At 32.6% G+C, this 18,103-nt stretch overlaps 1 protein-coding gene across 4 annotated transcripts in view; it reads right to left on the bottom strand.

Moving 5' to 3' along the window:
• The window catches only part of LOC111056684 (zinc finger MIZ domain-containing protein 1), a 193,281-nt gene that overhangs the window by 21,715 nt on the left and 153,463 nt on the right, over positions 1-18,103 (bottom strand). For 3 of the 4 annotated variants that reach the window (XM_039419611.1, XM_039419610.1, XM_039419608.1), the window contains 2 exons: positions 10,293-10,611; positions 5,506-5,772 (listed from right to left, as the gene is read on the bottom strand). In XM_039419611.1, coding sequence (XP_039275545.1) covers positions 5,506-5,772; positions 10,293-10,556 — 531 coding nt within the window. In that variant the 5' untranslated portion in view covers positions 10,557-10,611. The remainder of the gene's footprint in view (positions 1-5,505; positions 5,773-10,292; positions 10,612-18,103) is intronic. The other variant, XM_039419609.1, reaches the window with a different exon arrangement.

Here is an 18,103-nt window from a genome sequence, read left to right as displayed (position 1 = left end):
TAGGTATTTCTTAAAATATGTAAAGAGTATTCAAATAGATTATTCGAGTCACATATAATTTTGTTTTAGTACGGTAGCTATAATGTATCTCAAAACTATTTTATCGATAACTTAAACAAATTTATTGACAGTCATGAATAATAATAGATGTGACCCGAATTAATGTATCCTAATAAAACTGTCATACATAAATATGATGTTTGGTTTATATCTGAATCTTTGAATGAAATAGTAGACTACTATAGGCAACTATTGAATGAATTACATTTGAAATTAGAGAGCTAAATCACGTTTACTTCACAATGATTCATTATTTTATAGTGAGGTCCACGTTATAATGACATTATTTGATCAACTTTGGTTTTGCTATCCTTTATCTATCATCCGACATAGCCTGTGGTACTATCCTTTTCTAGGCCCACAACGATTCCAATTATGTTTTTGACAGTGTAGAAATATAATTAATTAATGCAGAGAAGCGGCATCGCTATTCTTCTATCTTTATCCACTGCCATTATAACGTGGACCTCACTATAGTAGCTTATTAATCATTAATCCATTGCATTCTAACAAAAGATCAAGTTTTTTAATAATTAGGAGTAAGATCAATATAAGATGAAGAACAAATTTATCACTGTTATAATTTTAATCAGGAAGGACAAATGAGTTTTTTCAAAGATCATCATAAAATAAAATATTTCATTGAAGGATGACACAAAATAGTGGAACCAACACATTAATTATTATGCTACAAATTTTTAATTGAGGATAAGATAACAACTGTCTCACAACAATCATTGTATTTTTTCAATTATAACTGACAAATTTTTCAATTTTATAAATAAATCAGAAAAATCATCATAAAATAAAATATTTCATTGAAGGATGACACCAAATAGTGGGACCAACACATTAATTATTATACTAAAAAGTTTTAACTGTGAGTAAGATAACAACTGTCTCACAACAATCATTGTATCTTTTCAATTATAACTGACAAATTTTTCAATTTTATAAATAAATCAGAAAAGTTTGATACTAGCAGTTAACGTTTCTTCTTTATGAAGAAGAGTTTGATAACAGAAAATCAATGTGATCCGGATTCTCAAGCTTGGTAATAATAATTGGAGAACGATGCAGCTGGTAATTTAGTTTTGGATGATGATGATAAGAGTGAATGGGCAATAAAAATGATACAAAATAGCATCCAGTTTGTTCAAGTTATCGCCGTAAGATTGGTCTCTATTTTCGGCTGTGATTCTCATCCGCATATCAAGGTTACAGAATCGTATCAACAGAGACTGTTCCACGTTAGAAAGATAATAAATTTGTGGTCTGATTATTTATCAATCACAGTTGATGAAAGATATTTTCGATATTTGATTTGAACAAAAACTGAATTTCCTTATAAGTAGCTCAAAAGAAGTTTCATTAGTAACATAATATACAGTTTTTTCTCAGATTGGTGGATCGTAGGTTCAGATTATTTCAGTTTCCATAGTACCTACATAATAAAACAACATAAGAGTCAGTTACAGCTTACATTAATTTGCTTAACCAAAATAAGAGGAAATACAAAAATAACTTTCAAAAACTGATGAACTGAGAATCAAGTATTTCAAAATCACTATTTCTGAATGGCAACATTATCATTAAATTCTAATAACATTCTGGTTTTGAAACTTCGGTACAGATTCCAATATAACTAGGCCTAAGTTAATATCAAGTTATATTTGAGTTTATTCATTAGAATCATTTGACTGTTTATTATTATGTGAATTAAGTGAAAAATAAATAACAGTACTTAGTTTAGTATTTCTATCAATTTTCAATTACATTATCAATTATGATGCTGATCCATTCTAATCCTCAGCAATACATATTCCATGATTCTACAATATACTGTTTTCTGTTCATTTTTCTCAAAATTTAACATTTTTAGATCAAGTTATGAGTAATGAGAATTCTCAAAGATATGTTATTATGAATTTGAATATAATTCTTGAGAATACTAGTAGTTCTGTGTACAGTAGATCTCGCGCTCAGTAAGTTACATTGACCTGTTGTTATGTTTTCTAAAAAATTGATAAATAATTTATCAATTTAAAATGTCTAGAAAAAATCCTAGATAAACATAGAGCTTTCTGTCTCATCGTACTGTGACGTGTCGTCCCGGAATATGAGTGTGAGCAATACCTACAATTACTTATTAGTAATAGTAGGTATTGGTGTGAGAGCTGTTATCAGGTCTGGCTGCAACTGTCTACAACGTTGATGGAAAGATACATTTTAAAGATGTTCGATGTTTTTGAACGGGTAGTATTATAGTCTACTGTCTACTAATTTTGATGGAAAGATACATTTTCAAGATGTTTGATGTTTTTGAACGGGCAGTATTATAGTCCACTAGACAGCTGATTTATGATGAATAATTCTATAGTCTGATTTTTACTCTAATATTGGCATATGAAGGAGGTTCCTTTTTCCTTTTATATTATCCTTGAAATGCAAAATTTCCAAAAACCTTGTATATACGTCGACGCGCAATTTGAAAAGGAACATACCTGTCAAATTTCATGAAAATCTATTACCGCGTTTCGCCGTAAATGCGCAACATATAAACATTTAAACATTAAGAGAAATGCCAAACCGGCGACTTGAATCTTAGACCTCACTTCGCTCGGTCATTGAATTCCTTGTTTCGTAAAATATCAATGCTCTTCAAGTTTTTAGTGGGATTACATTATTGTCATTATATTCTTTACGGTATTTCAACATTAAGAGGAATAGATATATTCATGAAATCATCTATTCTCTGTCATCATCATGGCATTTGTCTGTTTGGGACCCACCCAATCCCAGAGAGCTCTCACATGAAGATTGGCTCTTAATTTGATTAAAATAATGGAACTTTTCAAATCATGATATTGTACTGTTCCATAGTTCCACAGATCAATGTAGCCTACATTGCGAAATGCGCTGTAATCAGCAGATTCAATCAGTTTTGGAAATAGAGAAATAGGGAAAAAACTCAGATAAAAAGTTACACGCCACACGCTAAGAGACAGAAAATTAAAATCTATTTGGCTCTTTTCAATTATCGGTCGTTCGAATTCTCCCAAGGTTGATACCGAAATCTTTGACTAACAAACTTTGATTACAGACAAAAACGCATCTAGCCTTGTTTTCTTTTAAAGACCGGGGGTACATTACGTTTTTAATTTCGTTTCCAATTTCAGAATAATTGAAATTAATAATCTATAAGCTGATTTACATGAAATTAACTGCAATCGAATGACTGAAATTAATCAAGCCTTGATTTAGAAGACCGGAGAAATCTAATATCATATTACTGTTGAATTTAGAAGCTTGTAATAGATACTGTTTCTGCTTAGCTATATAGTATCATATAATCATATTCATTATTTGAGATATTTAGAAAGGTTTGTATTATTACAACTGGGATTGGACTAATAATTTTCTGAAGGTAATGCCAAAAACGAATGTATCAATCTCATTCAACACACTTTAAAATTGATTATTTTTCATCTTGTATCAGATCCGTTCAAAGAGACTAGTCAAAGTAGTTCATGAATTTAACAGGTGCTAGGCCTGTTATTATTATTTCCACAGATATTGACACAGATGAAGCCGACCAGGCTTCTTTCAATTTGCAGACTGCTTTACATTCTAAGCTGATTCAATTTACAAAACAACTTTTCAAACGATCTACGTCATTATCGAGCGTAATTGTCTATCATTCAGGTAACTGAGCTCCACTGTAAATTGAAGATACATGTAGGAGAATTCTCTTCACAGCAATGAAACATTCTTCAAAACATACCTGTCGTAGATTGTAGATTGATCAGCAATTCTTTACTTTACTCAAGCAGTTTTCATGATTTCAGATTTAAACAATGATTGCAATTGCCGGAACTCTGATGCCACATTTTATTGGTACAAATTAAAGTTCCAGAATCAATTTTCTCGGGGAATGATTTGCCTTCCATGATATATCTGGTATTTACATTCCAAAACTAGTGTTGGTTATTGGCTAGTGTTTTGAAATTGTGATTCCACATTTTATTAGAACAAATCAGAGATTCTTGAGAAATAATATGCTTTTCAAGATTTATAAAGGATGATTCAGAGTGTTATTTAGAGAAGGGAAACGTCATCACATTATTATCAGCAAATTTATATGTTATTGGCAAATTTTTATCATTATTGGCGATAATGATATTAACCTAACAGGAAAAAACTTGTTTTAATTTTCATTTTTATTATGGGTGCAATCGGAAAATGGGAGCTATATATTATGTTCATGTACAACAAGCATTCAAGCTCTGGCCATGAATTTTCCATTTCATATAATATTTTCCATTTCTGGTTCGAAGGAAGATCTGAAATATCATTCTATAAACATTCCAAGTTCAAACTCAGTTCAGTTATTTTATCGATTTCTACTGTAATATTTTGTACATTTAAACTATGCTTCAGCGGGCAAGGAGATTCACCTTTACTCCTTAAAATGAGTGTAATAAATACTTGATACAGGAGTATTGAGGTTTTTTGTGTAGTTGAGAAGATGATATTGTGGTAATTATTCATATTGAATAAAAATTCTAAGAAATTGTCAAGAACCACAGATTTATTTATACTTAGAAAGACCGGTTTCGGTTGTTACACCATTGTCAATCACTGATAAACTTCTATCAGAGATTGACAATGGTGTAACAACCGAAACTGGTCTTTCTAAGTATCAATAAATCTGTGGTTTTTGACAATTTCTTAGAATTTTTATTCAGTATTGAGGTTGATGAAGATGGGGCCCAGCGCCCTAAAACGCGTCCAGACTCAACTAATGAGCTGAAAGTACCTTATACTATTGTAAATATTAAACGTGAGAGAAGTGTAAGCCTTTCATAAACCCTTCAATGTTGTTTTCCATCACGAACTGCTTATTATTAAATCACTTTTTGCTTTTAGGAAAAAACGACTAGCAGTCAGATATTTCACAATAAATGAATTAATCACTCACTGTGACAACGAGATATTTCGGCAGTTCCGCCATCTTCTTGGTTGTACTCATAGACAAGTAGAAGGATAGGATTCAAATCCCACATCATCTTTGATTACCTTCTTAACCACAACAAACCCAATAGATACCAATAGACACCAACAGCACCAACAGACACTAATCCAATAGACACCAACAGCACCAACAGACACTAATCCAATAGACACCAACAAACACTAATCCAATAGACACCAACAGCTCACTAAAAATTGCCATCCTATCCTTTTACTTGTCTATGAGTACAACCAAGAAGATGGCGGAACTGCCGAAAGATCTCGTTGTCCATTGAGTGACTTATTCATTTATTGTAAATTATTTGACTGCTAGTCGTTTTTTCCCTTTCATAAAGTTTAAAAATTTAGATTTTTATAGTTTTATCTGTAACTACAAATTATGTTATTTTTTTGAAAATTTGAAAAACTCACCTGCATGCCCATCTTGCCCATACTGGACGCCATCATGGAGGAGTGCACGGGGCCAGTTGGCCCCCCGGGGCCAGGTCCTGGCCCACTGGCCTGGCCCATCAAGCCCATTCCGGCCATCGAGTTCATGCCACTCATGGGGCTCATCCCATTCATGGGCCCCATACCGTTGGGGGGACCACCCCCCATGGAGTGGGCTCTTCCGCCCCCACTGCCTCCATAGCTGCCGCCCCCAACCCCGCCGTACTGCTGGCTGTGTTGACTCTGCATCTGTAACCAAGCAAACATTGAAAAATAATTTTTTATAGATAATATTAAAATAATTTTTATTGCCAATTTCAAAAAAATTTACATGATATTGTAATACAATATAATAATATCAAATCAAATCAAGATTTATTGTTCAGTGAATACACATTATATAATCATAGTAAGCTACATTGAAAAACAGCAAAATACAAAATCAAAATATTCCAGAAAAATGTATAACATACTTGACATAATTATTATTCATCAGCAATGAACTAACAGTACTTATTAATCTACAATAAATATACTTTAAATGAATTAAATTATAAAAAATGATAAGGATCTTGTCTTTTTAGGGCTATTGATTATTGAAACACAACAAAAATTATGAAAAGTAACGATTATTAACAGAAATGCGTTGGAAAAATCCATCAGACATGTCCTATCATCTTGACCATTTCATGAAATGAAATGCGTATTCCCTGTTCTAATGTATTTATTTATTTATTTATTAATCATCATTTACAATCAACTCAAGGACAAAGAAACAGACTACAGTCCAAAACTTCTTTTCAACCCAATTTCATAAGATGTCCAAATAAAGGTTATGTGCGACTTTCCAATTCTCTACTAATTTCCACATTGAAACAAAACACAATCAATTGAGACAATCAATTTTGAATTTAAAGAGATTAAAATCCGAATTGATAGCAAAATTCCCTCTACTTAGCACTCAAAACTGTAAAATAAATATTCATTTGAAATATTTTGTTCCGAAAATATTCTATTAAAGCTCCAAATTCAATGCGTTATGTAAATATTTCGTATTGAAATAATTCAATTTTTGATTAAATACAAGATTCCAATGCTCAAATTTGATGAAAAAGAGGAGGGAGTTTATTTTGTTGAATAGGATGATCCAAAATCCGAAGTCTCAATTCAAAAAGACTAGTTGGCCTGGAAACATCATTCTTCAAGAATCTAAATATTGCAAAAGGTGTCTAGGATCACGACTACACTACAAGCAACCCAACTCTGTATTAATACGGGATCAATGAGGTAGTGTTGACGAATCGAAAATTTTGTTGACAATTCGAGGTTCAGTATAGAGATAATATTGTTCCCATAAGGGTAATTTTCAATTTTCCATAATTCAATTTTCAATTTCAATTTTTATGCTTCTTGATAAAGCATACATGTGTATTCCATGAGGGAGACGTGCTATTTTACTAGATTGTCTCAGAAAACGTTTACTTAATGAATCTTCAATATCACAAATTGAAATTTTTTATTAAACTAATTTAATTAAATAAAATAGTTTAAACTAAAAATAAATATATAAACATTACTCAGATTTACTCTTATCTAAACTGTATAGTGAAGTCAACAAGAAAAACACTATTCTATCACAGACATTGATAGAAACCATAAAATAAAGCTAGAGAAACTAGTGAGCGACAAAAACTGTCAGCCTGAGATTGAGAAACGAGAACTTTTCCGGAACAAACTCAATGCACATTGGAGTGCATTTCATAGAGACAATCGAAGCCCTTGAAAAGTACAGCGGAGGGCAAACAATCCTTCATTACACGTCTCCACCGCAAGGGGGAGAAGGGAAGAATAAGAATTGTTTTCCTTCGGAAAATATGAAAGTAACTAAGAGAGCAACTTTTCCTTCCTCCTATCAGACAGAACCGAGAGTGTTCATCTGATAAGAAAAGAGGAGCTGGTAGAATTATCCGCAGCTTTTCTTCTGCATTGTAGTGTCGTTTTTCCTTTTTCCGCCGTTGCACAACGGGTTGAGTAGTGGGGGGCGGTGGAGGTAATAAACTGTGGGAAGAGGGTAGTGGTTGCCATGGTAACCAGTCTCTTCTTCGGCTTTCTTGTCCACAGTTTTCTTTCTCTACTATCTGTCCCAAGGCGAAGAGAGGAGGAGGAAGAGGAAGAAGAATAAAGGCAGTTTTTACCCACACAGCTGGGTTTCTACCCTATAGATGTTGTCTCCTCCTCATCCTTACTTCATCACCTCCTCACAACCTCATCTACTCTTCTTCATCCTCCTTCACTCACACAACTTTCGTGATGATTATCAGAGAGAGAGGATAGCAGCAAAAGCTCCTCTGGCCATGTTCTTCTCAACACTGAACGGAACTAAGTCAACTGTGCAACTTTCAGCATTTGGACTGCTTCCTAGAAACTACTTGATATGAAACTAGTTCAAATGAATACATAAATAAGTGGATCAATTGAATATTTGGAGTACTTTTAAGATGAATATAGAATAATGAATGATTATTGAAGTAGAGTAATGAAGAATTATTGAAGAATGGAAATGAAATCGAAGTACCGTACTATGAAGATGAATTTACAAATTTCAAGAAAACAAATTTGGAAGAAAAATAGCACAGGGACTACCTTATTATTTTATCATCAGTTTTATTTGTATCATAATTAGAAAAGAATAAAATGGAAACGAAAATGACCTCCAAAAATCAGTTCATATCCTGCATGAATTATGTAAATAATATAATTTCAAGATATCAAAGGAGAAAACCAAAATCATGGCTTTTGAAGGAAAGTACCCAATAAGATCGGAGATTGTGATAGACAACAAGGTATTGGAGCAGGTGTCTCAGTTCACATATCTGGGTTGTGAAATTAGTTATAAAGATGAATTGGATGTAGAGAAGAAGGTAGGAAGCTAGGAAGGTTCCAAATGATTTGTGGAAGTATCAGTAGGAGATTGGGAAAGAAAGCTACCACAAGCACGATAATGAAATTTTATAAGACAATGGCAGCTCCACTACTACTCTATGGTAGTGAATCGTGGGTACCATCAAAGCCACTTGAGAGTAAAGTGCAGGCAGCTGAGATGAGAGTTCTTCGCAGAACTAAGGGCTGTGACAGAAGAGATCACATCAGGAATGAGGATATACGGAAAGAGCTGAATATCTTCTGCCTGAATGAGAGAGTTGCATCTTATCGTCAACAATGGAAAGAGCATGTGGAACGAATATCAACTGATAGGCTTCCTCACAGAATTTTCAAGTATAAACCGGTACGCAAATAGACATAGGCAGGCCACGGAAAAGATGGCAATGATCATTATATTTATTATAAAATAAAAACAGTAGATTGTAGTGATGCTTATTATAGATATATATTATTAGATATATAGTAGATATATTATATTAGATTAGATTATATTGATGTTATTAATTTATAAATTTTATTTATTATTATTTTTTATTCTAATTACAAGCTGAATTTGAGTCGGAACAGGCAATAGCCTAATCCCTGATTGAAAGAAGAAGAAGATAGATGGATATTATATATTGAGCGATTACAAATTTTTGTTGACTTTTTCTCTCTTTTTTTTCGTCTCTTTCTCTCCTATTCTTTCCTTGATCACACCTCTCACCTCTTCATTCCTTAGTTTCATTCCCTCTACCAGCCTATCACATGAGAAACCATAGTTGGCTAAAAATGTTCCTTCTTTCACCGTATTCAGCACACCCCACCTAGGTCAAGCCTTTCTTTGTATGTTTATTAAAAAATTGTATTTCAATTGTATTGTTTGTTCATTTTGAATTTTGTTGTGTTTGTGTTGAACTGAATCAAATTATTGATTGATGAAAACTTTACACAATCAAACCCTTTTCATTTCTGAATATTCATGTTTAATGTTTTTTGAGAGCTGAGCCTACAATTATTTAGTTGAAATCATGATAATGATTAGTTGTTGCTTTTTGTGTAGTTAATATTGATATTGTGGTAATTATTCATATTGAATGAAAAAAGACTAAGAAATTGTCAAAAAACCACAGATTTATTGATACTTAGAAAGACCGGTTTTCGGTTATTACACCATTGTCAATCTCTTAGAAACTAAAACTAAATACAAGAGCAGCAGAATTTATACTAGTAGGCGAGTACTGCTATTGGTCAAAGGTATGAACGCCTGCCATTGGACCAGCTAGACAGTCTCCTACCACTCAACGGTGTGACAAAATGGCGGCTTAAGCAACAGAATCGCCATGATAACAAAAATTTACTTTCAGTACAAAATAAGAACCAAGAAAACAAGTGTTAATAAAACAAATATGTAAATGGGAAAATTATTGACTAATGTATGCTTAACAATTGTCAACAATAATATTGTTGACAATTTCTTAGTCTTTTTTCATTCAATCGATTAGTTGTTGCATAAATTTTCGTGAAAAAAAAAACGTTCACCGATAAATTTTATATGAATTTCCTTGTTTTGTATATATGGTAACTTGTGTCGAGAAGCCTTTGTGCAATAAAGGATTACTTGATTCAATAAACGTTTCTGCTATTCTGTTCCTATTCTACTTTCTATTTTCTATCAATCAATAGTTTATTTTTCCTTCATACAATGGATACATGAATGTATAATTACATAAATAAAATTGACAATTAACAAAATAGGTTAAAAGTAAAATAGTATTATTATTCTATATTATCATTTTATTCTACTATTTCTATTCTTTTCTCTCGTATTGTTTGCGTAGTTTTACCTGTGAGAACTGGTCCTGTCTCTCCTGCAGCGCAACAACGCTAGCGGTTGCGGTGGCGGTTGCGGTAGCGGTAGCAGCTGCGGCGACCATGGCAGCAGCCGCAGCTGCGGTGCTGAGTGAGGTGGCGCCGCCCCCCGCTTGCGGCTGGTACAACTGTTGCGTATGCGTATGCAGCTGCGTGTGCGGCTGCGTGTGTGGTTGCGGGTGCGTGTGCGGATGATGGTGGTGATGGTGACCCTCCCCCCCGCTCACCGCGCCACTCATAACACCCCCATACCCCCCGCCAGGAACTACGCCGGTTGTCGCCACCGGGACGCTGCTGGAACACAAAGGAAAACGGAAAAGTTAGAGATTTCTATAGAAAAAATGGCGAGTTTGTAAAAAATCTGAGTAAAATAGCTTGTGGAACACATAGAAAAATTGGAGTGTAAAAAATCTGAATAAAAACACAAATATGTTGTCAAATTCTACACGACCAAGGTTTCGTGACCACACCGGTCACATTTGACTCAGCTTTAGTCAACTTGAAAATGTGACCGGTATGGTCAAGAAACCTTGGTCGTGTAGAATTTGACAACATATTTGTGTTTTTATTCAATTATGAAACGGTTCTACAATATTGACAATGACTCAGTCGAATTTTTAAAAAAATCTGAGTAAAATAGCTTGTGAAACACAGGAGAATACACATTGTTCAAAATTGCACAAAATAATTGTTCTAGAACACACTAGACAAATATACCCGCCCGGAGATACCCTACACCTGTTGTCGCAACCTGGGACGCTTCTAGAACACACGGGGAAAACGGAAAAGTTGGAGATTTCCATAGGAAAAGTGGCGAATTTCTGTGGAAACGGAGTAGAATTGCTTCTAAAGCACACAGGGAAAATACACATAGTTAGAAAAGACTATAGAAAAATTGGGAAACTCGTGAGAGAGCAGAGTAAAATAGATATTGATATTTCAGCTTCAATGAACTTGACATCTGATTAAAATAAAACTGAAGCTCAATTCAACTCAACTTCTGAAAATATCCATAGAATTTTTTTAAATGTATGAATTCAGGGCTACTTACTTGTATTTATAAAATAGAACAACATTTATTTTTATAACCTGACGATGGTGTGATTACCGAAACTAGTAGCTACGTTACAATTTGTATTCTTGTTTTCTAATATTTTTTTGCAATTTCAAAGGGTACTATAATTCTATTTTATAAATCCATAGAAATGTTGGGAAATTCGAAAGAAAGCAGGGTGAAATATTGAGCTTCAAACGAACTTCTGTATGGATATCTGTGATCAGAATACTGTGACAAAGTGGGATGCTAAAAAAGTGTACCGACAATCTGTACTGAACTGTTTTCGAACTTCTTTTGTTGACTTTGTGTTCATTGGAAATGTCAAATTGTTTTAAAATAATTATTGTCTGTAAATTTTCTAACTGTATACCTCTCAAATAGCTAAATAGCTAAGAGTTATTATATATGTACTTGGTGAAATGTAATATTGTGAAAATTGAAATAAATATTGAAATTGAAAAATTGAAACTCCATCTGTTAATTTTCATAGAGTATTCCAAAATAGCATAATTAAGTCTCACTAAACATCAACGTTAGTAGACAAAAAGTTAGTTAGTCTACTAACTTTGACTAAACATCTCACAAGACTATCACAGAGGGCAGGATACTTAATCCCATCTATCCACCTTGAATAAATACCTAATCTCAGTTACAATACTAAAGTAATATATTATTATGATACTAAAAACACTTTATTCACAAGGGCTACTTTTTAAATTAATAAAAACAATAAAAAATCTTGAAGCACACTTTATTTCTAAGTTTTTTTAAAAAATAAAGGGTGCTTCAAGATTTTTATATTGTTTTTATTAATTATGATACTATTATAGTGATTGTAATCTCCGATACCATTGATACTCTGATACTCAGACACGATTAAAACTGTAACTACAGTTAAAACTAAAACTAAAATTAAAAACTAGAATTAAAATTAAAAAACTAAACTACACGAAACTGTAATCTCTGATTCTATTGTATTGAATGAATATTTTCGGTTCTCGATTAATTACATCCCAAAGCTCAAACAGTATGATATCAAGATGAAAGATAAAGATGATGAGACATAATTGAACTATTGAGTTTTTGGGTGGGTACCGAACCACTCGAAACTGATCAAGTACAGACAGTAAGGACAGTATATTTGATAACAAGTGTACACTATGCACCGCAACAAAAGTTATCCATCCTTTGTTTGAAAATAATTCAAACATAATTGAATCTGATTCACAATACGTAGGCTAAATAGGCGGTGTCTCTTTCCATTTTTGCACTCAAATCATCATCGTCATTATCAGCGATGATGCTTCCCGATGTGACGTCACAAAATGTGGACTCAACTATGTCAAGGTTCCATCGAAATAGGCCTCCTCTCTCTATATATACATTTAGTAATCTAAATATGTATAGTAATAGTAGACTCGGTATTGGGTCCAGTCTCTCACAACTCGCGTGTCGTAATGCCAGTTTCAACAACGCAAATAATACGAATACCGTCAACACATTGAAATGAACAAGTGACACAATGATGTAATGACCTGCTGACAATATAATATCAGCATTCCAGCAAGGAGAGGTGAGATAGACTGCTTTAGTGGAGATCCGACGTCATTATATTCAAATGTGTTTGCTTGTGGTACGTTATCCACGCTAAGTCTCGTTTAATTTTTGTTGGCTTCATGAATTAAATTGTACAAGAGAAATTGAATTATTGGACAAAATTGAACGTTTCAGATTGAATAGAGAATTTTCTTCCTCATCTTGAGTCTTTCACATGTCTTGTTGATCCTAGAGTCGCAAATTTATTCGAGATGTTTAAATTCCGTGGATATTCACGTGGAGATCCACGGAACTTAAACATCTCGAATAAATTTGCGACACTAGGATCAACATGACATGTGAATGACTTAAGATGAGGAAGTAACGAGATAAAATAGTAAAATAATTAAGATAAACAGACATGTGAATGACTTAAGATGAGGAAGTAACGAGATAAAATAGTAAAATAATTAAGATAAACAAGACATGTGAATGACTTAAGATGAGGAAGTAACGTTATAAAATATTAAAATAATGAAGTCATGCTACTTCACGTCACGATGAGTAAAACCTTATACAAGGTATACCGTTCTAACAATTAGGGCCGAAACAAAGGAGGCGTTTTTTCAGACTAGTCGTCACGGCTCGACAGGACTCGAAGCTCTCTGATTGGCTGATAGATTCTTGATGCGCTAACCCAATCAACCATCGGAGAGCTTCCTGTCCTGTTGTGCCGTGTCGATTCGTTTGAATAAACGCCTCGTGTGTATTCGGCCCTTACCGATTGTCAGCCGACATTATTTATCGACAATTTATAGTCGTTCGAATGGCAACAACAGCTGATTCTCAGCAAATCGGAGGACAAATTACATGGAATTCGTGGAAAGGAAAGAAATTCTGGGTGTCGAGAAGATAAATTTCGGCAGACAATGGCTAGTTACACACACACATCGATTTTTGGACGTTTCATTTATTGCAGTCCTTATAAATTCTATCAGATCAAACAGATGATGTTTGACAAGTTCCGTTTAATCTGATAGAATTCAAAAGGACGGCAAAAAATCGATGAGTGTGTAACTGGCTAATGCTAATCGGTAAATGTGAAAACAGCTCTATCTGAATTTTCTACGTTTGGAGTCTCTAAGATGCGTCTCTATTGATATTGAGTCTCTTATGTCTAGAATATATGGTATCCTACAGTAATATGGTATCCTAGTAATATGGTATCCTACAGTATACCATGACTATTAGACTCTGAAATAATAGATTACAAACACAGAATGCAGCAGTAGTTATAGTAGTTATTATAGTAGTTTTCTCTGATTACAAATACAATTTTTGAATTGTTTTAATTTTCGAAAATTTTAAACAGTTCAATCATTGTGAATTGAACCATAAATCCTGGACTCTAAAATAATAAGATACAATTGGAATTCTTCATTTGTTCAATTTTAGTGAATTGTAATCATTCATTTGTAGAATGATGGATTTGTATGAATCAATCATTCATTTAGTGGTTTTCTCTGATTACAAATAAAATTTTTGAATTGTTTTAATTTTCGTGAATATTGTAAACAGTTCAATCATTGTGAATTGAACCATAAATCCTGGACTCTAAAAGAATAAGATACAATTGGAATTCTTCATTTGTTCTATTTTAGTGAATTGTAATCATTCATTTGTAGAATGATGGATTTGTATGAATCAATCATTCATTTAGTGGTTTTCTCTGATTACAAATAACATTTTTGAATTGTTTTAATTTTCGTGAATATTGTAAACAGTTCAATCATTGTGAATTGAACCATAAATCCTGGACTCTAAAATAATAAGATACAATTGGAATTCTTCATTTGTTCTATTTTAGTGAATTGTAATCATTCATTTGTAGAATGATTGATTTGTATGAATCGATCATTCATTTAGTAGTTTTCTCTGATTACAAATAAAATTTTTGATTTGTTTTAATTTTAGTAAATTGTAAACAGTTCAATCATTGTGAATTGAACCATAAATCCTGGACTCTAAAAAAATAAGATACAAATAAAATTTATTTATTCATTTCATTGACAATTACAAATCATAATTATAATAAATATAATATGATTGGGAGAAGACAACAGGCATAGCCAAAACTGTCTTCTCCCAAATTTTTACAATAAATGTTTCAAAAAGAATAAGGATAAGATTACACTTTCACTTCAAAAAGTCCGATTTCCACTCCAAAGTAATGACTAAACTAAAAATTTTGAATTTTGATATTTAAAAAACTGATAAAAAACAAAAATATTTCATTCAAATCTCTATAATTGAAATTTTTGAGTAATTTTGCAAAATTTTGAGCCAGAAAAGAAACACAACTTCATTTGTCCAATTTTAGTGAATTGTAATCATTCTTTTCCAACGTGTATCCTATTCTAACACTGGCCAAAAGTGTTCCAGTAATGTTTCCCTTGAGTTGTATAGCAGAGTCATGACTCAAATTAACTCAAAATATAGAGTGAAAGTGATCATGTAAGGACGAAACCCAAGACCCAACTATTAGTACCAATCAAACTGCACACACAACACAACCCACCCACCCACATGCATGCACACACACACACACACGCGCACACATGTGTGGCATATATGAAGTGCAAGTGTGTCAAGGGCCCACGCTTGAATTGGCCGACACTTTCTGTGTTTAGCGATGCTTAGATGCTTAGTTTCAAAGTGCAAACAAGTGTCTGGGCGCATCTAAATCAATTGCTAAGTTGCACCTAAAGCGTTACCGATTTCGATATTCCAGAATACCAAGTGAGCGATTACTGGGACGTTGCGTAATTTACTCTTATGCATACGCAAATTTCAAAACACGAAAGATGAAAGATTTTTCCTTGTTCTCGGATAGTTGGGACGCAATTGTTGGGTATGCAAATAGTTTGAAGTTTTCGCAAATATTGGAGAAAACAATCTACTTTTGATCAAATCGCCGAAGATTTTGGACAGTTTTTCACACAATCTACGGCAATAAAAGCTATCGACAATACTCAGTAAGAAAAGTTTTGGGTGAATTTTATATTCAATTCAATTCAACTCAATTTCATTTATTGCCAATTGGAATATTCAAAACATATTACAAAATCTTTATAATATGACATATCATTAAAAATATAAATGAATAAACATAATTACTCATACATATACTTGAATAAAATTAAAATAAAATATAAATCTAGGCATCACCAGCAAAAAGAAAATCTTTGCCCGCTGGGAGAGTTGCAAAACAATAATATAATAATAGTTATAATATGTTCTCTCTTATTAACAATAATATAATAATAGTTATAATATGTTCTCTCTGCTCTCTCCTAGATTATTGCTCAATGATTTGTAATTTTATTGATAAATTAATATAGAGATAAACACTACTTATAGACAAAGCAATAGATGAAAATTTCTCCATGAACATACGAAATAGATGCTTCTGACCACGTACATCTCGTTTCAAGATATAGTCCGTTCATACAAAAGGGATTCTAGAGAGTAAACCGAGAGTATTTGTTCTAATTGAGCCAATAAACCCAAGTTTCCAATGTAGACTAATTGCTATTAAGCGGGGAAGAGGGTGGGGGAAGTGAGAGTAGTCCCCACTTCACATTTACCAGAGTTTAGAGAGAGTATTAGAAAGGGACCGACGTAGTTGATGGTAAAGAAAAAGTATGACCAATGAAGATCCTGCTGATGCTACTTCTATTTTCACTAGTTGAATTATTATCATTGGTATTATGACGGTGATTATAAAAAAATAAGAGGCTTGTAATTGTTATGCGGGTGTACATGGAGCGAAGATGTACTCTCAGAAGTAGCTTAGAAACTAAGTCCAGCAAGCCTACTGAAGCAAGAAAAAACATTAAAATAACGAATAAGTACATTGGTATTTTAACTTTTTTTGTGTAGTTGAGGAGTTAATATTGTGGTAATTATCCATATTAAATAAAAATACTAGGAAAGTGTCAAAAACCACAGATTTATTGATACTTAGAAAGAACGGTTTCGGTTGTTACACCATTGTCAATCTCTGATTAAACTCGAGTTTTAATGGTGTAACAACCGAAACCGTTCTTTCTAAGTAGTATCAATAAATCTGTGGTTTTTGACAATTTCTTAGTTTTTTTATTCAATATGGATAATTTCCACAATATCAACTCCTCAACTACACAAAAGAAATGAAAATTTAAACGAGTTTTTCAGAGATTGACAATAGTGTAACAACCGAAACCGGTCTTTCTAAGTATCAATAAATCTGTGGTATTTGACAATTTCTTAGTATTTAAAAATATTAGTATTGGTTCACTAAAATAACGAACCAATACGTTTAAAATTCAACAATGAAATATCGAGTGTGCTTAATATTGGAGCAAGAAAACACATTAGAATAACATAATCAGCTGAGCTTTAGTGTTTACAAATTTGTGTTTCTTGAATAGTTCCAAATTTCTTAAATAACTCAATATTATTCGTTACAAATGGTAATTGAGTGAAATATTTCTAATTAATTTATCAATTTAAGCCATCTAAATTCAAAATCTATAGTTTTAATGTTTATTTTGGACCAATATTCATAAAAATTGTACACGTGAAATTCTAACCTTATCTTGGACTTTGTCACTTATAAATTTGGAAGAAAAATAGCACAAGGACTACCTTATTATTTTATCTTTCAATGTTATTACATTAGTGTTATTTGCATTGTAAATAAATAAATAAAAATAAAAAATATCAAAAGTAGGTCTATAAGGTTTATAAAAAGTTCAACAATACAATCTATGGTGTCATTCATATTGTATGGTATTTTAAATGTCTAAGTACCGTATTTCATCTATCTGATAAAATTATCAAAAATTTCGAATTATATCAACATATTACCATTCAAAAGCCCTTACCTGACCTCCCTAGCCTTTCCTCTCACCTTAGAAAACAAAAACTAAACAGAACCTTGAAGTTATCTTCACATAATTTTGTAGACAATATCTCTAAGCGAGACAATGATTGTCTACATCCATAGAACTGTACTTTCAGTTATTAAGATTATGACAAAATTTACATTTCTAAAAGAAAATATATCCACTTATGAAAATAATACAAGATAATAAATTATATAGTGGAATAATGTTGCATTATAAATGTGATAACAACTGGAATATTACA

Source organism: Nilaparvata lugens, chromosome 1 (assembly GCF_014356525.2).
Source record: "Nilaparvata lugens isolate BPH chromosome 1, ASM1435652v1, whole genome shotgun sequence".
Taxonomy (NCBI): Eukaryota; Metazoa; Arthropoda; class Insecta; order Hemiptera; family Delphacidae; genus Nilaparvata; species Nilaparvata lugens.
Note: the sequence above shows the minus strand (reverse complement) of the source record. Positions and strands in the feature narration are given on the sequence as shown.